Genomic DNA, 26,352 nt, shown 5'->3' with positions numbered 1-26,352 from the left:
AGTTCCATAAGATCCTGAGAGCAGAAATAGCCCATAGAGGTGCCTCACTATTCAATCATCTGATCCATTTTCCCACATCCCCACTGCCTGGCCTTCTCCTCATAACCTTTGATGACCTGGCTAATCAAAAACCTTTCAATCTCTATCTTAAATACACTCAACCCATTGACTTGGCCTCCACAACCACCTGTGGCAACTAATTCCACCCTTTGGCTAAAGAAGTTCCTGTGCATCTCTGTTCTAAGCAGATGCATTTCAATCCTGAAGTTGCCCCCCTCTTGTCCTTGACTCTCCAACCATGGGAAACAACCTTTCTACATCTACTCTGTCCATGCCTTTCAGCATTTAAAATGTTTCAACAAGATCTCCCCTTCATTCTCCTAAATTCCAACTAATACAGGCCAAGAGTTGTCAAACGCTCCTCATACGATAGCCCTTCCGTTCCTGAAATCATCCTTGTGAACCTTCTCTGAACCCTCTCTAATGTCAGCACATCCTTTCTGAAATGAGGAGCCCAAAACTGCTCACAATGAGGTCTCACCAGTGCCCAATAACGCCACAACCACATCCCTGTTCGTATATTCTATCCTCTTGAAATGAAAGCCAGCATTGTATTTGCTTTCTTCACCATTGACTGAACCTGCAAGTTTACTTTCAGGCTATCTGGCACAAGGACTCCCAGGTCCCTTTTCGTCTGCTGACTATCTTGTAGAAGTTGTAGAAACATTAAATTAATTTTATTGAATTTAGCATGGTTAATCGCATAATGATGCTGACACATGGTGCTAGTTCAACTGACCTAAATGTTTTGCCGCTGATTTTTGTTTCTACTCAGCGTCTGATGCCTGTCACCAAATTTACAACTGAAGTAGAGCTCATAGACTTTCTTAATAAGCGCAGTCAAGCTGCATCTTTGAGCCTTAAGCTCACCACAAATGTAACAGAATGTTTCGCAGTTGTTGCGACATTGACGAGACACTTCTGCTGTATTGAATCTTCCTGAAGACAATAAATGCTATTGACTGAAGAGCATCTGCATCAACATGCGTTTAATCAATGTAATGGACAGCATCTAGGGGTATAAGTGAGGTGCTTTTATTAACCTGACTGCATCTATCCTCACTAAGCAGGCCCAGGCCTAAGACAACATTTGCATAGCCCCAGCACTAAGTGCACACCCAAGCTTGTTTGGACTGACCAAAACAGCTTGCTTTGTGGGCAATATAAGAGTTGACAGAAAATCACAAAATGGGTTATATTTAAAAAAAAGAGCTACATGATAGGAGAATTTTAAGGTGATTTTCGAGATCAGCAGCCCAAAATCCATAAAATATACTCATAAGAGTTCAGGAAGCAAAATCTTTGTTGTCCAGTATAATTACACTCCAGTAACACTGGACAACAAAGATTTTGTAGTTGGACATCTCCCCCAACACCCATCAGAATGAACAAAGCTCCCATTTTCAAGGGACAATGCATCTGTACCTCGAGGCCTTGCCATTTGACAAACCTCTCCAGGGCTCTACCATTCACCATGCAAGTCCTGCTCTGGTTTCACTTGCCAATTCGCAACATCTCACACATGTTAGAGTCAAATTCCACTTGCCACTCCTTGGCCCATTTACCCATCTGATCTAGATCCTGTTATAAACTTGGAAATCCTTCCTATTTTGGTATATTCTGCAAATTAACTATCAGAAAAAAAGATTTTTCCACTCCTACCCTCTTCCTCCTTCCACCTTGGATTCCATGTGGGTTAACCTTCCAGAGTAGTCTTATATACGGGAACTTGTCAAAAGTCTCACTAAAATACATACGAACAACATCCTCTGCCCTGTTCTCATCAACCCTTCTTGGTTACCTCTTCAAAAAACATAATATTCATGACACACAATCTGCCTCACATGAATCCATGCTAACTACTCCAATCAATCCCTGATTTTCCAAATGTTGGTAGATCCTGTCTCTCAGAATGCTCTCCAGCAATTTTCCAACCACTGATGTCAGGCTCACTGGCCTGTCCTTGGCTTGTCCCTGAAGCCCTTTTTAAATAACAACACAACTTCACCCATTCTCCAGTCTTCCAGCACTTCACTCGAGACCATTGTTGATGAAAATATCTCAGCAAGGGAGCCTCTCCAATTTCTTCCACAGCTTCCCACACGATGCGGGGATGGACTTCATCAGGTCCTGGGGATGTGTTCACCTTAATATGCTCCAAGGGTGCTGTGACCTCCTCCCTAGAAGGAGTTCTAATATGGTTCAGCACCTTACCATTTGTTACCTCGAATTCCTTGGCTTCCACAGGAAAGACTGAGGAGAAGTAGTCATTCAAAATCCACCCATCACCTGTGGCTTCACACAAGGATGGCCACGTTGATCTTTAATGGGTCCAATTCTTTCCCCAGTCCATTTTTTGCTCTTAAATGAACCTGATTCATGAACATAAATAGGAGCAGGAGGGGGCCCATCAACCTCTCCAGCTTGTTCCATCATTCAATAAGATCTGTCTGTGAACTCGCATCCACCTCTCTGTCATCTCCCCATAACCCCTTGCTTTGTATTTTAAATATATTCAAGAGGGAGGGTGAACAGCCAGGTGTCTTGGTCTATGTAGGGGGAAGTCTTTCTTCACACAGAGAGTGGTAGGAACTAGCTGCCAGCTGAAGAGGTGAATGAGAGCTCAGTTTTAACATATAAGAAAAATTTGGACAAGTACATGGATGGGAGGGGTATGGAGGGATATGGAATGGGTGTAGGTCAGTGGGACTAGGCAGAATAATAGTTTGGCACAGACTAGAAGGGCCAAAGGGATTGTTTTCTGTGCTGTAATGTTTTATGATTCTCAGTAGCTGCCACTGCTGCCCTTGCCAGGATGGGGGAAGTTGAGTTATTGTGAGAGACTGGAAAAACTTGGCCTGTTTTGCTTTTGAGTGTCAGAGGTTGAGAGAGGATTTTATTGAGGTCGATAAAATCACGAGAGGCACTGTTCAGGTGTGTATGAGATTCTAACAGAAGGTAAGGGGTGGAATTTAGAAGGGTCTTGAGGGGACATGGGATGAGCTACTAGACAAAGTGTTGGAGGCAGGTACGAGAGCTTCCTTTAAGAAACACTTGGATAACTTCATGGATAGGTGGGGATTGGAGAGGTCTGGGCCTAATGTGAAACTAAAGCAGGAGGGCAGGTTGTTGGGCACGGACTTGTTTCTGTGTTGTAAGACTACAACTTTGTCCGGCTGCTCTGGATATAAAGGCCAAAGCTTCGTGAGCCTTTCTTTATTTTCTTAACTTTCACGATACTTAAATGACACACATCAAAATAAAATAAAAACTGTTTTGAACTGCCAATGGTCTAGTCTTCAGTTATTTATAGACCTATGTTCAGATTCTTTTAGGTTCAGTGTAACTATGAAGTTGTCTGTACTAAAATTTTTTTGCTGCATTTTTGTCCATTTATTAACATGCCAATACAGGTACACAATCCTTTATCCTGAACCTTTGGGGGACAGTGTGTTCCGAATTTCAGAACAAAAGCCAGCTACCCAAGATTTAAGCCCACCCGAATTGTACTGCCGTATCCACCCCCTTCCAGTCGCGCTGGTGTCTCTCACCCCCTCGCCCACCCGAGTCACGCTCCCATCTCTCCCCCCGCCCACCCGAGTCGTGCTGCCATCTCTCTCCCCCCTTGACCAACCGAGTCTCAGTGCCGTCTCTCTCCCCCCTGCCCAACCGAATCGCGCTGCCATCTCTCTCCCCCCCTCACCACCCGAGTTGTGCTGCCGTCTCTCCCCCTGCCCACCCGAGTCGCGCTGCTATCTCTCTCCCCCCTCGCCCACCTGAGTTGCACTGCCGTCTCTCTCCTCCCCTCGCCCACCTATCTCGCTGCCGTCTCTCTCCCCCGCCCTGCCCTGCTCTCTCTCTCTCTCTCTCTCTCTCTCTTTCTCTCTCTCTCTCTCTCTCTCTCTCTCTCTCTCTCTCTCTCTCTCTCTCCCCCTCTGTTGTACCAACACCAGGAAAAAAATGCTGGTGTTTGGTGCTTTCTGGATTTTAGATGTCCGAATGAAGGATTATGTACCTGTATTTCTTTACTGCCTTCATAAATGCTATTGAAAATGTTATGCTTCATTGAAGTACACGTGGCTTTGTGACTTTCTTTCACTTTATTTAAGTCTTTAGTAAATGAACAGAATTGATTGAGGCTCGCAGGGATTGATAAGACACCTTGTAATCATATTCTGGCAGCTATCTCAAATGTCTCCTGCTCTTCTGCTTCTTTCTTGGCTAGAATCCTAATTTGTCTTTGATTCCATGAATTTCTATTTTAATAATCTCCTGTCAAAGCCTTCAGTTCATCACAAGAAATAACATCAATGAATCTCTGTTTGGAACACTAGGTACAAAATATACCATGTGGTTCATCAGATTTCAGTGTCATTTATATCAGCTGTGAATAACTAAAATATTCATTCACTCAGACATTAAACAATCTGAGAGTTTTGAGGAGTTTTACAAGGATTATTCCGGGAGTAAAATATTTATCATATCAGGAGCGCCTGACAGCTCTTGGCCTGCACTCGTTGGAATTTTGGAGAACAGGGGGAATCTCATCGAAACGTTTTAAACGTTGAAAGGCGTGGATAGAGTAGATGAAAAATCTTGTTTCCCACAGTGGGAGAGTCGATGGCAAGAGGGCACAACTTCAGGATTGAAGGCAGTCTGTTTAGAACAGAGATGGGGAGGAATTTCTTTAGCCATAGGATGGTAAATCAATGGAATTTGTCACTTCAGTGGTGTGGAGACAAAGTCATTGGAGAGATTGATAGGTTCTTGATTAGCCAGGGCATCAAAGGTTGTGCGAAGAAGGCCAGGCAGTAGGGCTGAGTGGGAAAACGGATCCATTAATGATTGAAGGCTGGGACAGACTCGATGGGCTGAATAGCCTATTTCTCCTCCTATGTCATGATTATTTCCTACAGCCTCTAGAAGACTGATTGGTCTACAATTCCTTGGTTCCTCCTTACATCTACTTTCACCTTTATTACCAAAGAGTTGTGCACCTTTGTCCCAGCTATGGTAACGATTCCCATCTAGTAAATCAATGAGACAAACTTGCAGTTCTAAGTCAAACAACTTCCCTGTGTAATCTTCCCGAGAATATCATCTAACATTCTCATTCAACTCCTCGTTACTGCTGTTTTAAATTAAATCAATGCTTGTATGTGCTTTGTTTTAATTAATTAATCTCTTGTTTTGTTGCAGGTTTGGAGACTATTAACCAATTTTCTTTTTTTTGGTCCTCTGGGGTTTAGTTTTCTGTTCAATATGATCTTTTTGTATCCTTTTATAAGTTTTGGATAGATATGCAAAATTAGCTCATCTAATTTTTGATTTTAGCAAAATTAGCCCATCACTGTGAAGTCTGTGCTGGAACTGATGTAATTGATGTTTTAGGGCAGTGGTTCTCAACCTTTTCTTTCCACTCACATACCCCTTTAAGTAATCCCTCCACCATTGGTGCTCTGTGATTAGTAAGGGATTACTTAAAGGGATAAGTGAGTGGGAAGGGAAGGTTGAGACTCTCTGCTCTAGATCCAATTGTTACTGAAATATTTTGCTGGAGAAAAATTGCCATTGGCCCATTTCCTGTTGAGTTATGAAACCGGGCACATAACGAGTCAATGAGGGACGATTAAAACAGTGGTTTTCAAACTTTTTCTTTCCATCCACATCCCACCTTAAGCAATCCCTTACTAATCACAGAGCACCTATGGCTCAGGGAATAATTAAAGTGGTATGTTAGTGGAAAGAAAAAGGTTGGGAACCACTGTTTTATGGTAACAACACTTGGTCCAGGAATCTAAATATCAACTGATGATATAAGGGTTATTACTGAACAGTATTTGCTGCACTAGGGTCACTCTAATGAACTATGAGTTAGATAGAGTGAACATCGTCAAAGGGTGTGGACATTGCTCAATGGGAAATGTAAGACAGTGCAATATAAGGTGCAAAAGGAAGAGCACTAATGGTTCTAAGATGCTAGTTTTAATATAAAGTTAATCTCAGACGGTGAGGAAGCTCCATGGCCATGTAAATTGGCAAATGTGTACATGGGTAGAGTATCAAAATATTAGAGTGAGATGCTCATAAAAAGAGTTTAAATCTGTCCAAACACCTCTCGATTAAAGTAAAGCACAAAAGTCTGCAGAAGCTGTGAAAACACACTGAAATGCAGGAGGGACTCAGCTGGTCTTTTCAGCATCCCTAAAATGCAAAGATACAGTGCCAATATTTCAGGCCTGAGCCATCGTCAAGGGATAAGCAGAAGTATTTCTTTTATAGATGCAGAAAAGATGGGCTGAGTTCCCCCAGCATTTCGGTGGGTTTTTACCTCTGTATTAAAAGCAGTGCATCCAAACAAAGCCAACATCGTGAACACATTCAACCTGAAAGGTTGGTTACTCTTTACAGTACTTCCTATGAATGCTGCAAGACCTGGTTTGTAACCTGATGATAAACACCTCAGCCAACGGGGTAAAGCTTCCAGTCCTGTCACATTAGTTCTCCAGTCCTCTCCCACTCTGAACTTTCTACGGTTAAGGTAAAGGTTCCATTATTGTCACGTTTAGAATGTGACTCACATGACATTCTTTAACTTTTATCTACTTAAGATAGACAGTCGCCACTTTGTCCAGCGCCCCTCACAGAAACCTACAGCACCTGGTGTTCCTAGGCGGTCTCCCCTCCAAGTACTGACTAGGCCTGAGCCTGCTTAGCTTCCAGATTGGACAATTCCAGGTGTATTCAGGCCATTAGGAAAAGTTCACTTACTATTTCCCCTGCCTATGCCCATCATAATTTTGTACACCTGTATCAGGCCATTCTCCTAATCCAAGGAAAACCATCTACCCTCAGCACAGAGACCATCCATGCCAAACAGGTCCTGGAGAATCTCATCAGCACCCTGTCTAGTGCAATGTCTTTCTGATACCGAGGTGATCAAAACTGCACACAATATTCCAGCATTGTGTTTTTTTGCACTGCCAAACCAAGGCCACCCATAAATTAGAGGAGCAACATCTGATATTCCATCTGGGCCCTCTCCAACCAGAAGGCATTCACTTCGACTCCTTCGTTTTCTGCTAGCCACATTCTTCCTCTTTTCCCCATCCCTCCATCCCTCCATCCCCTTGCTCTCTACTCCTTCCCTTTTCATTCACAGACCCTCCCCTTGTTTGCTGGTGTGCCTTCTCTCTCTTATCCTCTTGCCTGTGGGACTGTGGCCCCTCTTCCACCATCATTTTGTTCCGGCGCCTACCTACATTTTGTTCCTACCTTGATGAAGGGCTCGAGCCTTAAACATTGGTTATGTATCTTTATTTTTGCACTGTTTGACCTGCTGAATTTCTCCAGCATTGTGTTTTTACTTCAATCACGGTGTCTGCAGACTTTGCGTTTACTTCACACAATATTATTGATAATGCCTCACCAAGGTTTGCTGCTCTCAGAGTCACATAGCTTCCCTGCTCTCAGAGTCACATAGCATAGAAACAGGCCCTTCAGCTCAAATTGCTCTCACTGTCCAAAATGCCCCACCCATGCTAGTTCCATCTGCCTGTATTAGGCCCATATCCATAAACCTATTCTATCTTCATTCTGTGTAGAATTTACTTAAATATTACAATGGTACCTGCTTCAACCATATCCTCTGACAACTTGTTCCATACTCTCACCATCCTCTATATTTAAAAAAAAGCAATTTACCTGTCAGGTTCCTGTTAAATCTCTTTACGCTCCCCTACCCCCCACCTCCCAATCTTAAATCTACTCCACGTCCTGTGGTTACAGAATCCCCTCCATTGGGCTTCTCTCATTCTTTTGTGCTCCAGCCTGCTCAACCTCCCCTTGCAGCTCGGGCCTCCTTGACAACATTCTCTCCAGCTTGACAATATCTTTCCTGTAGCATGGTGATCAAAACTGAACACTACATTCCAAACATGACCTCATCAACATCTCGTACACCTGCAATGTGACCTCCCAACTTCTGTCCCAGTACTCTGACTGATGCCAATGTACGAAAGTCCTTTTGACCACTCTATCTACATGTGATTCCACTTTCAAGATGCTATGTACTTGTACTCCTAGATCCATCCCTGTGCTCTACAACACTCCCCAGATCCCTACCATTCACTGTGCAAGTCCTATCATGTGAGACTTCCCAAAATGCAACACCTCAAATTCCATCAGCCATTCCTCTGCCAATCGATCGAGACCCTGTCTTCACTATCTACAATACCAGACACTTTAGTGTTTTCTTGTATTCTGTGCTAATTATAGCACCTCCATTCTATTAGCCTGTGTTGCCACCTTCAGTATCTTTGTGCTTGTCTACCAACATCCCTCTGTTCCTCAGGCCCTACCATTCATTGTATGTCCTCCCCTGATTTGACCTCAAAAAATACATCACTGCGAGATTATCAAGATGAACTGCCATTGTACTGCCCAATTTACTGGCAAACAACGTCGTTCTGCAGCATGAGTCTATCCTTCTCTCTGTCCACAACACCAGCAATATTATGTGTCATCTGCAAACTAATTAATCACATCTTTTTTTTAAATACTTTATTTTAAAATTTTAAAACCACAATAACATCAATTATAATAAAATTCATATACAGAAAAGTATTTGTGGAAAGTAACAAAAAAACCCTCCCCAACCTCCCTCTCCCTCCTCACTAATACCCACCCTCCTTCCCCAATATCTACCCACTAAAAGAAAGAAAAGGATATAATTAATTATACATATAATTCATCTACTCAGCTGTGAGACCAATACATCTCACCGGAATGGATTGAGAGCTCAAATCTTCAAACCAAGAATTTTCAAATATGGGCTCCATACTTCTACCCAAAAAAATGATATTTGTCCCTCAAATTATACATTATCTTTTCAAGAAAGATATGAGATTTCATTTCAGTGTGCCATCTTTGCATTCCTAGAGCCAAATCAGATTTCCAAGTAATAGCCAAACATTTCTTAGATACAGCCAAAGCTAAACGTAAAAATTCAATTTGATACCTAGTCAATCTTAATCTTAAAGCCATCGTCTTAATATCTCCTAATAAATACAACATTGGATCAAATGGAAGTTCAACTTTTAATACTTTTTCCAAAATGTATTAAATCCAAATGGATTAATCAGATCTCTGATATAAACATCTTAATTATTTTATATAACAAGCAATAGGGTTCCAGCTACTCTACTTGCACACCACTGATCAGAAAAGCACTTTCCACTCTGCCTCATACTACCAAGCCAGATTTAGATGCAGTTTGTCTCTGCTCTTAATCTTTTGGACCAAAGGCCAAAGAGCATTCAGTAGTGTTCTTCATTGTATCCTCAAAAAAAAGTACTCAGTCGATTTATCAGATAAATTAAATTTCCCATCGTGACCATCCCAGATCAGTCCCTACCTTTGTTGCTATAGACTGGTTCTCAGATTTTTTTTTCCCAATAATTTTTCTATCACTCATGTTAGACTCAGTGGTGTGTATTTCTATGGAGTATCCCTCTGCTACACTTCTTAAATAAAGGAACCAAAATATCCTCCAGTTTTTTTTAGCACCTCACTAGTGGCCAATAAAGATTTAAATATTACTGTTGGACCTCCAGCCTTGCCTCCAGCAACCTGGGATACCTCTCATTAGGTACATGAGATTTATCCAGCTTCTAGTCCATTAAGATATTAAACACCTGCTTTTTAATAATATGTTCTATAATATTAACAAATCCCTCTCTGAAATCTCAGTGACAATGATTTTACCGAATAACAATTACAGCAGGAAACAGGCCGTCACGGCCCTTCTTGTCCGTGCCAAAACACTTATACTCTCCTAGTCCCACTGACCTGCATTCTGCCCAGAACCCTCCATACCTTTTACATCCATATACTATCCAAATTTCTCTTAGAAGATAATATTCTACCTGCCTCCACCAGAAGCTAATTAAGAAGCTTCCCCTTGCGTTGCACCTAAACGTTTGCCCCCTAACTCTCAGCTCATTGTCCTCTTGTTTGAATCTCCCCTATTATCAATGAAAAAAAGTCTATCCACATCTACTCTATCTATCCCCCTCAAAATTTTAAAGACCTCTATCAAATCCCCCCTCAGCCTTCTGCGCTTCAAGGAATAAAGTCCTAACTTGTTTAACCTTTCTCTATAACTTAGGTGCTGAAACCCAGGTATCATCAGGTGAATCTTCTCTGTTCTCTCTCTATTTTGATCAAATCCTTCCTATAATATGGTGACCAGAACAGAACATAATATTCCAAATTTGGCCTCATCAATGCCTTGTACAATTTTAACATTACCTCCCAACTCTTATACTTTGATTTATAAAGGCCAGCATTCCAAAGGCCTTCTTCACTACTCCATCCACCTGAGATTCCACTTTTAGGGAACTGTGTACCATTATTCCTAGATCTCTCTGTTCAATTGCATTTTTTAACGTTCTACCATTCATCATGTATGTCCAATTTTGATTAGTCCTACCAAAATGTAGCACCTCACACTTGTCAGCATTAAACTCCATTTGCCAACTTTCAGTCCACTCTTCTAACTTGCCCAAATCTCTCTGCAAGATTTGAAAACCTTCCTTACTATCCACAGCACCACCTAATTTAGTATCATCTGCATAACTACGAATCCAATTTACCACCCCATCATCTAGATCATTAATGTATATTATAAACAACAATAGACCCAGTACAGATCCTTGAGGCACACCACTAGCCACCAGCCTCCAACCCGACAGTTAACCACCCCCACTCTCTGGCATCTCCCATCCAGTCACTGTTGAATGCATTTTACTACTTCCATATTCATTCCTAACGATTAAACCTTCCTAACTAATATGTGTGGGACTTTGTCAAGGCCTTACTGAAGAGAACTGTTCATTTAAGGCCTTACAACATCTAGTGGCTTGGAGCTCAGATTGCCCTTTGGACCCTCTTGCTTGTAATCATAAAATGCCTTGAGATTTCCCTTACTTTTACATGCCAGTGATATTTCATGGCCCTTTGTCCACCTTTTTTATGCACTCGCCTACACTGTCCTCCTGAGGGACTTCCCAGTTTTCAGTGTTCCATACCACTTTATAGTGGTTTGACTACAAACAAAAAGGATGTTTATAAAAGCCTGGAGTAGTGATCAAGAACTTCAAATTCCTAGGTATCAATATCTCCGAGGATCTGTCCTGGAGTCTCCACATTGAGGAGGCAATCACAAAGAAGGCTCGCCAGCAGCTATACTTTGTGAGGTGTATGAGGAGATTTGGTACGTCACTGAAGACTCTCGAAAACTTCTACAGGTGTACCATGGAGAGCATTCTGGCTGGTTGAATCACTCTCTGGTACAGAGGTGCCAACGCTCAGGACAAGAAAAAGTTCCAGAGAGTTGTTAACTCAGCCTGCGACATCACGGGCACCAGACATCACTCCATTAAGGATATCTACATGAGGCATTGTCTTAAGAAAGCAGCCTCTATCCTCAAAGACCCCCACCACCCAGGCCATGCCCTATTTACTCTGCTACCATCAGAGAAAAGGTACAGAAGCCTAAAGGTGAGCATTCAGCCGCATAGGGACAGCTTCTTCCCCACTGCCATCAGATCCCTGAATGATCAATGAACCAAAGACACTGGCTCACTTTGACTTTTCATGCACTATTTTATTTATTATTGAAAGTTGGTTTATATGAATGTTTGCCCTGTGATGCTGCCACAAAACACCAAATTTCGTGACTTGTTCATGACAATAAATTCTGATTCTGGATGTGACTTGACGTCTGGTGTTACCTGGACTTACTCTTCACCATTTTTTTGTATATTTTGTTTAATATTTTTAAACCACAACAGTAAATACATTCTTTCAACAAAGAACTTTCAAACTTTATACATGTGGTATACAAAATCCCCCTATCTCCCCAAACTCCCAAAAAAGAAAAAAGGAAGAAAAAGAAAACAGAAGAGAGAAAAACTGGAGAGTGTCAAGAGGATAAACGATATACTGTATAAAGCTTTTAATAATATAATGATGCTGAAGGTTACCAAGAGATGGGGCCTTCAGAGAGTCTGTTAAACATTCATACCCACATTTTGCAAATAATGGCACCATTTTTTCAAAAATACCTGATATTTATTTTGTAAATTATATAATCTTCTTGTGGAATACAACTACGAAGTTCCTCATGTCATCTCTCCATCCCTAAATCTGTATCCGATTTCCAAGTGATAGCTATACACTCCCTAGAAACTGCTAAAGCAATTTCTACAAATTCAATTTGATACATAGTTAATTTCAATTTAGGTCTTATAGTCCTAATATTACCCAACAAAAATAACATCGGATCCTGTGGGAACTTAACCTCTGCTATTTGTTCAAAAAAATTTCCAATCCAACCAAAAGTATTTAATTTTAGGACATTTCCAAGTAGAATGCAGAAATCATCCAATCTCTTGACCATATTTAAAACATAAATCTGATAATGTAGGGTTCAATTTTTTAATTTTTGAGGAGTTAAGTATAACTGATGCAACCTATATCTAACATTAATAACTATTGTCATATTATCTCTGCATTATTGCATCCAATATTTTTCATCTATTTGTCTATTCAAATCTGCTTCCCATCTTAATCTTGACTTATGCATCCTATTTTAGGGGCTTTCTTTTGAAGTAAATTATACATTACAGAGATAAATTTATTTACATTACTATTAGTAATCAATAATTCCAATTCACTCTGACTAGGTAACGTCAAACTCAGACCTATTTTATCAGTCAAAAAAAGCCTTTAGTTGATAATAACAGAAAAAAAGTATTATTTGGCACATTAAATTTATTCTTCATTCATTCAAAAGTAATAAATCTTTCAGCTTCAAAACAATCCCCTATTGTCTCAATACCCATCCTCATTCAAGTCCTCAGAAATTGATTATCCAGAGAAAATTGAATGTCTATTTTGACATAGAGGCATTTTTTTTTGTGAAATTAAACCTTTCCACCTATTTCATAATCAATTTTATTCCATAATTCAATCAAATGTTTCAAAACAGGTCTATCTCTTCTTCCCACCAACAATTTTGAATTCCACTTGTAAATAAAATCCTGTATATTAAGTTCTTTTTTTACTAAGTTCTATATTAACCCAAGTAGGAATTTTATTTACACCAAACAGTACATTAATAAATCTCAATTGAGCTACTTTATAATAATTAAAGTGGGGAAGTTGTAAGCCTCCCAATTCAAGCTTCCAAGTCAATTTTTCAAAGAAACTCTCACCATTTCCCTTCCATAAAAACCTTCTAACACTCATATTCAAGTCCTTAAAAAATGTTTTTGAGGAATTGAGATGGGGATCAACTTTAAAAAAAATTTGAACTGTAGGGAAAATATTCACTTTAATACAACTAGCTCTACCTACTAAAGTTATAGGTAAGTTATTCCACCTTTTCAAATCCTCCTTAATTTTATTAAGTAATGGTAAATTGTTCAATTTATATAAATTATTTAAATCATTATGGACCCTAATACCTAAATATTTAATTCCAGCATCTGGCCACCTAAATTGAGTGGCCTTTCTACACTAAGTATAGTCACCCTTAATTAAGGGCAAAATTTCACTTTTGTCCCAATTAATCTTATACCTGGATACTGCACCATATTCTTCCAGTCTTATAATTTTATTTTTAAATTTTATTTGCAACATGATAGAAGCCAATTCCAGTCATTTAAACCCGTGCTGTCTAATTACACCCAGTTAACCTTCAACCCCACATGCTTTGGACACTGGAGCATCCAAGGGAAAAATCCACACAGATGCAGGAAGCACGTACAAACTCCTTACAGACAGTGCTGGATTCGAAGCCACCCCTTGAACATGTTGCCCTTGAACGCTCACTCCTTTACTTTCAAAGATTCAGAATTTTCAGAAGATTGGCCCACAAGTAGGTTGGCCAAGGCCTTTACTAACAATTTTGAGATCACCCCTCCACCACCCCCAATTCAGAATTTTAATATCCTGACCATCATTGTCCCTTTCCATAATGACCTTAAAACGTGCACCGTTCTAGTCACTATCCCCAAAATGCTCTCCCACTCACATTTCAACTGCCTGTCCAGCCTCATCCCCTCAGATTGACTCTATCACTGCCACATTCCTGATTGAAAGTGGAAAGGCATAGAGTTATTGGAGGTAGTCATTGTTTTACAAACTTGTTTTTGAGGAGGAGATGAACATGGACAATGAGAGTAGGATACTGTTCATATGGGCTTTAGTAAGGCATTACTAAACATGGGATCCCTCGCTGATTCTTGACAGTGTTTTCAAAAAGAATTCTTTCTGAATGGGAAGTCAACCCTGGATCCTTGTGACTGACTGAAGTACATGAAATGCACCAGTCAAAGGTGTTGTGAATGTACAGCCTGCCACTTGCTACAAGTAGTGAGGCAATTAGCAAAGAGGCTTCTAATGGAAGCTTTTACACAATGACTTCTGACGCATACTGCTGAATTCCAGTCGCCTGTCCATTGCTGAGTTGGACAAGACAAAAGATCTTGGCTCAGATCAGACTAGTTTCCTTCTCTCTTGACCTCTGGCTCTTTGAGAGGGGTCAGACTTCAGATTATTACTCTTGTAATTGCTGTTAAGACCTGCCAAAGTGTAAACCCAAAGTGCCCCTTCTATCAAAAATAAATTAGTTTAATGGGTCTTGTGCAATTCCATTGTGGTGAATTGAGAATGACAATTCCATTGTGGGGAATTGAGAATGACAGTTAACATAATAAATAAAACAAATGCAATTCAGAGGGAGCCTGAATGAGTTCCCTGTAGGTTTCTGTGAAGGGTGCTAGACAAAGTGAAGACTCTCTGTCTACCTTACGGTTGACAAGAGTCAAAGAATTTCATGCACGTTATACTCTAAATGTCTTCTTTCTTTGGCTTGGCTTCGCGGACGAAGATTTATGGAGGGGGTAAAAAAGTCCACGTCAGCTGCAGGCTCGTTTGTGGCTGACCAGTCCGATGCGGGACAGGCAGACACGATTGCAGCGGTTGCAAGGGAAAATTGGTTGGTTGGGGTTGGGTGTTGGGTTTTTCCTCCTTTGCCTTTTGTCAGTGAGGTGGGCTCTGCGGTCTTCTTCAAAGGAGGCTGCTGCCCGCCAAACTGTGAGGCGCCAAGATGCACGGTTTGAGGCGTTATCAGCCCACTGGCGGTGGTCAATGTGGCAGGCACCAAGAGATTTCTTTAGGCAGTCCTTGTACCTTTTCTTTGGTGCACCTCTGTCACGGTGGCCAGTGGAGAGCTCGCACCAACCCTCTTTTCAATCTCACTCTAAATGTAGTATTACATTATAGAACCTTTACCTTTACTTCGGAATTGGAATCAGAATTTATTGTCATGCACACATCATGAAATTCATTGTTTAACAGCAGCATCATAGTGTAAACATCTGTATAAATCACCTTACAAAATAGTGCACAAGAAAGAAAAGGTCAAAGGCAGTGTGTTTGATTCATTGATTATTCAGGAATCTGATGGCAGTGGGGAAGAACCTGTCCTTGTGCTGCTGAGGGCTCGTCTTTAACCTCCTGTACCTTTTTACCGATGGTAGCAGAGTGAAGAGGGCATGGCCTGGGTGGTGGGGGTCCTTAAGGATAGAGGCTACTTTATTAAGATGTCGCCTCATGTGGATATCCTCGATGGAGTGAAGTCTGGTGCCGGTGATGTCGCAGGCTGAGTTAACAACCCTCTGGAGTTTATTCTTGTCCTGAGTGTTGGGACCTCCCTACTACATCACCATCAGACTGAATCAGGATAGCATCTGGGATTGCTCCTGTATGGGCAGGGTGCTGGTAAATTCCTATATCAGGTTGCTTTGTCTGGAACTGGAAGGATTCAGGTTGGATGCCCACAGATGGAATTGTATGCTATCCTCTTTTACTAGTATTCCAGATACAGATATTGTCGAATGTTGGAAGAAGGATCATTCAGGGGAAGAACGGCTGATTTTCTGCTCATGTTTATTTTTGGCGGTTTTTTAATGACAGTATCCTTTTGTCAAATGTATTTGTCTTGTTGTCATTGTTGACATCAGTCTCAGTCAGATACCCATGATTCAGGTTGACTTGCATTCTCACTGGGCTTTGGGTTCTGACATGAACTACATGTGGGACAGGTGGTTGTTTGAGGTGGTCCACACTGCCAAGTGCACCATATTAAGGTGGGTGTTCCATGGACTGGAGATTCCTGGTCCTTTTTTGAGTGATCCTGGGCCAGGGATTTCTTGGAGTCAGTGAGGATGTTGCACTGGGTTTGAGTGTCTGATGAGCAAGGATTTGGCTCCGTTGCAGACCAGCTGTTTAGAATTACAGCTCGCAAAGTGTCCCAAAGCAAATCAAGGTTCTGCAGACTCGAGGGGATCTATCTGTAGACAGTCAGATTTGAGGAGCCTATTCCTTAGTCCCTCCCAGTAACACAATCAGTTTCTTTTGTGTCCAACAATGCTCCTTGAATCTCTCTTGGAGTTTCCATGCTACGAAGATGTTGTTCACCCTGCCACTAGAGGGACAGATTCCGCAGTGATTCAGAGAGCAGCTCCAGGCAGCTGAGGAGGATCTGAGTGATGACTTTCCTTTACAGTCTTCTGTAGATACCTTGATTGATTTATGTCTCCCTATGGGTCTCCTAAGGAAGCCTGGTACATCCTCATCACAGACACATACCAGGGGACAATAGAGATGTCAGAATTATAACCATCTTCAAGAAAGACTTTTCTGACATATTAACCAGCAAAATGTGAACAAAATTCGAATAAAAGGTAACCGACCTCGTCCAGCCCGCTTGCCAGACCCTGAATGTGCATATTTGGAATGTTCCCTAGAGCCAGGATACACCCTGATCCCTCTCCAGGGTAACCTGAGCATGGACACATCCTTGGAAATGGGGGCAGGAAATCAGCTTGTATGGAACCTTTGATGGCTCACTGCCTGCCCTATAAATGGCCACCGTGGCCAGGCCTGAGGGCAGGCCAACGTGGAGAGCATGAGCCCCTGGTGCCCAAACAGGGGAGTGGGGCTGGTGCAACCAGAACTTGCAGAGCAGCCTCTTCAAGCACGCAAACCTCTCCATGTATACATGGAGTTGCCCGTCACTCTTCACTCCCTCTGTAGCCCAGTGAGGAATGACTTGAACTGGAACCATCCCTGTGCCCCTCCCCATCTCTTCGAGGCCAAGATAGATCCCCTTGAGTCATGCTGGTTCTGACCTGGACATTACAGCAATCTCTGTTTTTTTTTCCAAGAAATCCCATAGATTCTTGAAAGCAATGAGGAGAGACTCGGCAGGAGGATGTTTGTCCATTGCCTTGATGGCATTTTCTCCATTTCCCACACCAAGTCACTGCCCATCCCTGTACATGCACAGCCAGTGACAAGCACGCACAGTGCAGGGTGTCATCAACCCCTCTGTTGCCATCGTCAGGGACAGGAATCCTCCCTGGGTCAATTAGCTCCCTCAGGTTGGGTGGAGCACAGAAAGTTTCAAGATTATTTTATTGTCATGTAATAAAATAGATGTGATCATACACAAAATTTCCTTTAGTCTACAGTAAGGCAGATAAAGATTCACTATCAACAGAAATTGCCCGGTGGCCCTTACAGCCAGAGAAAGAAGGAAAAGAGTTTCCCCCAGAGTCATTGAGTGTCCGTGACTTTTCCTCCAGTGCTCCTGTAGCCTTCAGTCCACCATTGGCAACCCAAGCTCCAGATGCACACAATCAGGAAGCCTCCAGCGCCTTCGGCACCCTCTCGCCCCTTGGTTCCGATACCTGGTATCCCTTCAGCTAGACTCGAGCCAATCTCCAACAGTCCGCAGCCCGGTCAGTGTGAGTCCTTGACTGCAGCTGACAGCAGCCCGCATCCTATGTGGGTACCACGCCTTGTATTGCCATCAGCCCGCCTCCTCGGTGTTCTTCAGCCTCAGAGCCCCTCACTGGTTCGCCGCCAAGGTCACCTTCCTAAGGGTCGTCACCTCTGCTTCTCCTCAAAGGGAGTTCTTCACATTTTCTGGTGCCCTGTGCCAGTCCTCTACTTTCCCAGAGTCTGCAGCCCCTCGTGGCAGCTGCTGAACATAGGTGCCTCTGTACCAGGCTAGACCCCTGCGGACACAGGATTTGAAAATATACCACTGCCGGCTCCTTTAACAGGCCGTTTAAAGCTGGTACAGAGCCAATGGTGTTCGGACTGGGTGGTTGGGCCCCGCAGGGTGTGCTGAGACTTTGTTCCTTGCTCTGCACGGGTCCACACTGTTGGCTGGGCTGCCATTACAACAGCTTCGACAGCGCCACCATTTTTTTTCCAATCAAAATTGCTGCCATCTTCTAAATGTCCCCTTCGCACTGACCGCCCACGTTTCATGAAGAAACATGCGAAAGGCTGAGTTGAACAGTACGAGGGAAGGGTGGTCTTGACTCACTGCAGCGGCTATGCCATTACCTGGAGCTGGCTGGCATGGGAGGGAGAGGTGGAGAGTGTCTTTCTCCGGGCACCTCGAGTTGGTCCGAGCTTGTCAGATACACTGGATACAGTGAGGGAGGATGGTGAACAGAGACTGATGCTGAGGTTGCCACCGGCAATCAACGCTTCACTGCAGAACTCCTGACGAGATGCCCCTTCACATTGTGTAATCCTTGACTCTGTAGAACTCAGCTGTTTGGAGTTTTTGCAAGCTTGTTTTTTCTTGGTCAGGCCTTCACGATCATGCTGGTTTACATCTGGAGCAGGAGGAATCCATTTGTACGGATGAATTTCTTTGGGTTGCTCAATTTCCAGGCCCCGTTCTTGCCATGGGTGTTAATGGGATTCTCCCTGCTTCTGGGAAATTCTGTCATCGTTGACTTGTTGGGTAAGTTGTAGGTAACGGTTGCAGGACTGATGGCATGCTGTTGGGTGGGTGACTGATCTCTGCACATCTAAAGGTTGCACCTCTGGCGAAAGTACAGCATCAAGCCATACAACATGCCATTTACATCTCAGTTACTGGTGCAGCATCCACTCCACGATAGTCCTTCCTGTACCTAATCAGACCTGCTCACTGACCCATGCTTGTGATCAGCCCTCATGATGCCAGTAGTAAAGACCACCTCTCACCCACCCAAACACACTTCCACTATGCCTGAAGTCTGACTATAGTTGATCCAGGTGACCAGGATCTGTGATTCAACTTCTAGTCAGTAGAAATGCCAGCGTTATTTAAAGTTCTGTAAATCATTTGCTGTTGTCACTAATGTTCCCATTGGAAGAAGATTGAAACTATCCTATGGCAGGTTAGAATTTTAAACTATAGACACACTTTTAATCTACCGCTGGGAATTCTGTTCTCCTTCCCTGAGGCCAACAACCTTTTTTATGTAGTTCCTTTTAAATGAACATTGTTTTATTTTGTAGATTTGGCTTTTAAAATGGATCTTATTATGTGGATATTGTAACATTCACATCACGCAAGTGCCAGGCAATAACCATCACAGAATCATCTACAGTCACAGAAATGGGCCCTTCAACCCATCTAGACCATGCTTAACTATTATTCTGCTTGATCCCATTGACCTGCACCCCGACCATAGCCCTTTGTACTCCTCCCGTCCCTGTATTTTTTATTAAATGTCAAAATTGAGCCTGCAATTTCCACTTTAACTGCCAGCTCGTTCCACACTCAAGTCATTCACTGAATGAAGCATTTCTCCGTAATGTTCCCTTCAAACATTTTCCCTTTCATTCTTAACCCATGTCCTCCAGTTCTTGTCTCACCCAACCTCAGTGGGAAAAGCCTGCTTGCATTTACTCTATCTGTACCCCTCATAATCTATCAAATCTCCCCTCACTGCAGGTAATAAAGTCCTAACCTGATTAACCTTTCCCTGTAACTCAGTTCCTCAAAGTCTCGGCAGTACTTTTTGTAGATCTTCCTGGGGATTAATGTTGACCTGAAGCTGAACTAGAGAAGCCTCACTTTTGAGGGCTACAAGGGCAGGCCAGAGGCTGAGAATTCCACCCCCCCACCCTTCCCCTGCCAGGGGTCAGAAGTGTGAAGGTCATCATAGCTTCAAGAAACCTAATAGCACAAAGGACACAGCAGCCCATTTGATGGGAATCCTGTCCATAACCATTCACTCTCTCCACCACTGACGCACGATCACAGCAATTTGTACCATCAACAGGATACACTGCAGCATCTCACCAAACCTCCTGAGGAAGAACCTTCCAAACCCATAATTTCTGTGGGACAAGAGCAGCCAAAGCATTGGAATGCCTCCGCCTGAAGTTGCACTCCAAGCCACACACCAGCCTGACTTGGATCTGCATTGCTATTCCTTCATTGGGTCAAAATCCTGGAACTCCCTTCTTAACAGTATAGGGGCTGTTCACCTGCACCTCAGTGACTGCAGTGGTTGAAGAAGGCAGCTCCCTCAAAATGGAGCAGATTCGATGGGCCAATTTGCCTACTTCTGCTCTGATAGCTTGTGATCTTGTAAAGTGCTGGCTCAGCCCCAAGCTTTGAATGAAAAATATACATTTATTCCATACGTCAACAGTACAATCTTAGTTTAGGAACATTTTTTGGTTTCTCTAAATGTAAATCAAATTACAAAGATCTGCTCCTGGTAGCGCTGAATTAAATTTGAAGATGAATTGGGCAGCTGACAATCATTTGGAAAAATTTTGTCTGAAGAACATTTTTAAATGTTTGATTATCTCATGATGGTGTAAAATGAAAAAGCCATTTATAATCGCAAAACATACATTTTCTTTCACATATATTTTGAGAATTTAATTTGTTTTAGAGACTCACACATATAAGTTGTTACACCAAGTGTAGGTTAATCGGGTGTAATTGGGCACAGACTCGTGACCAAAATAGCTTGTAACCATGCTGCATGTCTAAAAATTTAAATTTAAATTTTATTAGAATATCATGGCTGAAATTTCCCACAATCGTTGGGTTCTGAAATGTATTAAACTTAATGGTAAAGGTTGTTTCGGCTGGTGGGGAATATGGGGAAGGGGCTGGTAGAAGGTGATGTGAAGCAACTTAACATGATCGTTGGCATCGTGTCCTGGACTCTGACCAACATCCGGGGAGACGAGGGTGTGAGGTACGAGATGCTCCATACATTCTGTGCCATGGGGGTCAGTAATGAGAAAGCTGAGTAAACCAGCTGCGTCTGCCCTTGTTTCAGGGATTGTGGTCGGACACATCTATTACTTTCTGGAAGATGTATTCCCAAATCAGCCAGGGGGAGTGAAGCTGCTGGTGACGCCAGGCTTTCTGTAAGTCTTGCCTCTTCGGAGATTGTACAGCACAGGAGCTGCCCTTCAGTCCTCGACGACTGTGCTGAACATGATTCTAAATTAAACAAAATCTTGACTCCTCCCACACAATCCATATTCCTCCATTCCCTGCATATTCATGTATTTATCTTAAAAGCTACAATTACACCTGCTTCCACCTCTACTCCTGGCTATCCTTGCCCCACCTAAACAGATGTCCTCGAGTGTTATATTTTTACCCTGACAAAGCAGATAAAGATTCTGCAGCAGCCTACTTAGATCGGACTGGCTTCTGATGTACTGTGCTCCACTAAACACACAGTCGTCATCTCATCAATTACGAGGCCTTTTGCTGGCCTCTCTTTCAAAGTTGGCAGACTGAATATGATGTTCTGAAAGCTTTTCCTTGATGCAGGGACAAGAATGATGTGCAAATGCTTGTATTAGAAAATTTACTTCAAAAATTTACTTCCCTTGAGGCAAATCATGTGCTTTTCAAATCATTATTCTTCCACAACCCAGGTCGGCAGCAATTTCCACTTCACTGCCGTTTTCCTTCCTGCACCACTGCTCTTCATCCCATCATCTGCCTAAATGAAACCATCAGCTAATGGGCTTTTTAAAAAAAATTCACCTTAAGACCTCCATCAATCTTGATTCCCCCTCCTATTAAATCTTTCCTGTGCTCCAGGGAGCAGAGTTTTCCCAGCCTCATGTTGAACGAAAACCTGAATCACTTTGGTAATTGCCCTCTACAACATCTCCAGGATCTTTGGATCTTTTCTAAAATTCTCTGCATCCTCAAATTGTGGTTATAATGTTTCAATATAACTTCCTTTTTACTTCCTGTTTATGAAACCTGAGATCCCAAATTGCCTCTCCTCTGCTCTCAACATGCATGCTTGAGCAGAAACTATCAATTTCACGAGGTATTGGTTGTGCTTGCAAAACTGTCTTGGTGCAATGTCATTCACTAATGTGGGATGAGGCAGAAGATGGCTTCACTGCCTTGATTTGTTTGTTTGTTTCAGCTGATTTACATTTGGGCAGCTCTGACACCCTGCCCCCCCTCTCCCACACTTTGTGACCATTTCATCTCCTGCACCACTCCCTCCTCCCCAAACAGCACATGCCCTCTGTACATCATGAACCCCTTCCCCTCCCCACATCCCTTGTCTCATCCTCACCCTTGCACTGCCATCCCTGCACCTCTTGTACCTTATCCTTTGTTCCCCCACCCCATATCTTGCCCACCTGGTAATTCCACACCCCCCCCCCCTCCCCCCCACCATGCTGGGGTCTAGATCCAAATTCAGTGATCCTGCTCCCTGATTTGCAGGAAGGCGATATTTGACGTTGGGGAGGAGGATCCCAATTACGACACATTGCCCGAAGATGGGCCTGCTGGATTCGACTGGGGTCGTGGGCAAAGACTCGGCAATGGGAATGAACACAACCCCAATGCTCAGCAATGACACTTCGTATCTCGACAGAATGGATGTTTCTAAAATGAAGAACATTTATTTTTTATTTTATTTTGCATAGAGTTGCTTTCAGAAAATTATTAAAAGTGATAATTATTTGCAATTGTTTAATCAGCATCAAAGTGAAGAATATTTGTTGAGGGTCTTTGAACACATCTGTCCACCAGGCTCATAATTTACAGGGGGACCCTCTAATTTCCTAAACTGCCACAGTGGATTCCTGATGAAGGTGGTCTGTTTGATATCGACAGTCGTAATGCTGAGCGTATCAACAACTTCTCTTGTGGGAGTCAAAGCAGACAAACAAAGCCACAATGAGATTCATTAAGCTTCATGGGCTTCAAGAGAATGCAGGAAGGAAGGAAGGTTGTACTTCGAAGTGGAGGAGGGAAATAGCCTTCAGGATGGAATTCCCAGTGTCAAGGTACTGGGCAGAGCTCAAACAGCTCCCAGAAGCCAGAAAGGATGGATATAATGGAGCTGACAGTGGTTACAGAGACAAGATGCAAGATCACGAGGATCTGACAGTCAGAAAGAGTATTTTGCTTTGAGTCGTGATCAGTAGGAGACATAACCACAGAGGAAGAGAGGAAGGGATGTACAGTAGAAAGTAGGCAGCAGAACTTTGCATTGTGGTCAAGAGGTGTCAGACTGGGCAGCAGATAAACAAACATTTTTGAAAGTTCCTCTTTGTCTCAGAACAACAAGGTACAAACAGTTGGGATTCAATTTCAAGCAATTTACATTTTGAGATGGAGTTTGTGCAGAGACCGAGGTGTTTTTAGTTGTCCTCTTGGTAAAATAGCCTGGCAATTTGAAGAGAGGGGTTCCACTGAGGTGGTGCTGAGGGCAAGTCAGAGGCTCAAAGCACAGTAGCAGGATGACACTCGTTTACACCGAGGCCATTTTATAGTTTCAACTCCCCCCAGATTCTACTCTCACCTGCACCAGGGATGTATGCAGCCCTTTAACCCGCCGTGGGAGGAGTCTCACAGGGAGAAGGTGCACTGACAGTGCCGATGGTCACTGGAGCTGCGAGGAAAGAGTCTACTATCTCAGTCATTGAAGATGCAGTGGGGAGATTACACGGTTAAAATATCGGTCCTCTTCCCAGGCAGAACGCCACTGAAGGAGGAAAGTGGAATTAACCATATCACAGGTCATGAATGGGTTAAAGGACAAGGAGGAGATAGATGATTGCGATTGGACCTGGGGTGGCGAGTGGAGCAAGTCGTAGAGAAGAGCTTACAATGAATGGTGAACAAGAAAATGTAATTTATACCCTTCCCATTGAGGATTTGTAATACCCGCTACTTAAATATGGTTAGGAAAGGAATGAAAAGGACATAGGATTAATACAGGAAAGTGGTGCTGGCATGAAAGGTGGATGGATGCTAATCTTATAGAGCTGCCAGTGTCTATAACCAGCCAGCGCTCAGCTGGTCTCCCAATCTTTCACTTCATTCCTTGCAACATCACTCTCCACTTTCAACTTGCTATTTTGTATTTCCAGGCAACCTCTCCCCAAAGAGGTAGGGCAAGAAACTCCTACACATGTTACAATAGATGACTCGTATGTTTTTATAAACATACCCACCCATTTCAAGCTCTCTCGCCTTCTCCCACACTTTGAACATATCCTGAGTCCTTGTTCTCCAGGTTCATTCTCACTCTTCAGGGATCATTTGCTTGCTTTGTTCTGGGTTTCAGTCCACTGTATAACCAAAGAATATTACAGCACAGAAACAGGCCCCTGTAGTCTTTTTCGCCTAGTCCCACAGAACTGCACCCACCCATAGACTTCCATACCTCTCCCATCCATGTACTTGTCCAAATTCTTCTTAAATATTAAAATTGAACCCGCATTCATGACCTCAGCTGGCATCTCATTCCACACTCCCTCCACTTTCTATGTGAAAAAGTTCCCCCTCATGTTTCCCATAAACTTTTCCCCTTTCACCCTTAGCCCATGTCCTCTGGTTTGTATCTCACCTACCCTCAGTGGAAAAAGCCTATCAACATTTACTCTATCTATCCCCCTCATAATTTTAAATACCTCTATCAAATGTCCCCTCATTCTTCTACACTCCAGGCAATAAAGTCCTAACCTGTTTAACCTTCCCCTGAAACTCAGTTCCTGAAGTCTGGGCAACATCCTAATAAATCTGCACTCTTAGAAGTGATCAAAACTGCACACGTACTCCAATTTTAGCCTTGATCTTACCATTACATTCCAACTCCTGTACTCAATTCTGATTTATGAAGGCCAATGTCAAAAGCTCTCTTTACAAACCCATCCACCTGTGACACCACTTCCAAGGAATTATGTATCTATTCCCAGATCCCTCTGTTCTACTATTTACCATATATATGCTACCTTGTCCTTCCAAAATGCAACACCTCACACTTGTCTGCGTTAAATTCCATCTGCCATTTTTCCAGCCGGTCGAGATCCCTCTGCAAGCTTTGAAAACCTTCCTCGCTGCCCACGCCTCCAATCTTCGTGCCATTTGAAAATGTGCTGATCCAATTTACCACATTCACAGATCCCTGAGACACACTACTAGTCAAAGGCCTACCACTACTCTCTGGCTTCTCCCATCCAGCCATTGTCGAATTCATACTTCACCATGAATATCTATAGAGTTGCAATGGTATCTTTGATAACTCCATTGCTTCTCATGCAACAGAAACATTTCAGACAAGGTTTACCAATGTTTCGTTTTAAACATTGTGACTAATCTCATTTACGTGAAGAGTCAGTGAATACACCTGCCTTGGTGGTGAGATAATAGAAACAGACTTTAATTTAACTCTACTAGGATGCAGGAATTATTGGAGTCTAATAACGTTTCATCCGCAGTATCTTTACCATTGTCTCACTTCAGCCAGGAGGGCAGAGGACAAAATCGACAGACTTTAATTGTCTGTGTTTATTCCTGTGGAATAGTTCTGAATTCCTTTCCCCTGTTGTACAGGTTTTCCTAAAGATGAATGGAAGCCCCAGTTTATCTGTTAATGGAAGTTTCAAATAATTTAAGCTCAAGATTTTGTGTCAGGCAAAGCAATAAACTCTGACAAACAGCAAACAAAAAAAAATGTTAGCTCCCAAGTTTCAGTAACAATAGTTTAAGACAGCAGCAGAGGATGGAAAAGTTCATGGAATCACTGGCCTCTCCTCTCCAACATCGGGCCGTGGGGACAATGATAAGAATTCACGAGCCAAGCTGGTCAGACCTAGTTCAACCCAGACATTAAATTCATGGAAATTAAGCCCGATCTGAATCTGCTCAGTCTCTCCTGCCTTGAGGAGGGGTTCCACTAGTGCCCCTCCGCCTTCTGGCCCACACATCAGCATGAACCTTAACATGGGGAGAAAGTGTGTCTGAAACAGTTTGCCCTTTACTGCAGGCATCATGGTATACATCAGCTCAAGTAGACAATCAAACGGCATTAAAAAGAACTCATACAGTATAATTAAAAT

General features: G+C 42.7%; 1 protein-coding gene across 2 annotated transcripts in view; it reads left to right on the top strand.

Moving 5' to 3' along the window:
• LOC138761506 (derlin-2-like) overlaps window positions 1-22,979 on the top strand; it is a 49,151-nt gene extending 26,172 nt beyond the window's left edge. Inside the window, exons 3-7 of one of the 2 annotated variants that reach the window (XM_069933743.1) lie at window positions 5,260-5,333; window positions 16,013-16,106; window positions 18,766-18,961; window positions 21,294-21,384; window positions 22,724-22,979. In XM_069933743.1, the coding sequence (XP_069789844.1) occupies window positions 5,260-5,333; window positions 16,013-16,106; window positions 18,766-18,961; window positions 21,294-21,384; window positions 22,724-22,859 (591 nt within the window). In that variant the 3' untranslated portion in view covers window positions 22,860-22,979. The remainder of the gene's footprint in view (window positions 1-5,259; window positions 5,334-16,012; window positions 16,107-18,765; window positions 18,962-21,293; window positions 21,385-22,723) is intronic. The other variant, XM_069933744.1, reaches the window with a different exon arrangement.
• Window positions 22,980-26,352: the final 3,373 nt, after the last annotated feature.

The sequence above is a fragment of the Narcine bancroftii genome, chromosome 4 (genome assembly GCF_036971445.1).
Source record: "Narcine bancroftii isolate sNarBan1 chromosome 4, sNarBan1.hap1, whole genome shotgun sequence".
In the NCBI taxonomy this organism is placed as follows: Eukaryota; Metazoa; Chordata; class Chondrichthyes; order Torpediniformes; family Narcinidae; genus Narcine; species Narcine bancroftii.
The sequence above is the reverse complement of the archived record's forward strand: the minus strand, read 5'-3'. Positions and strand labels throughout refer to the sequence as shown.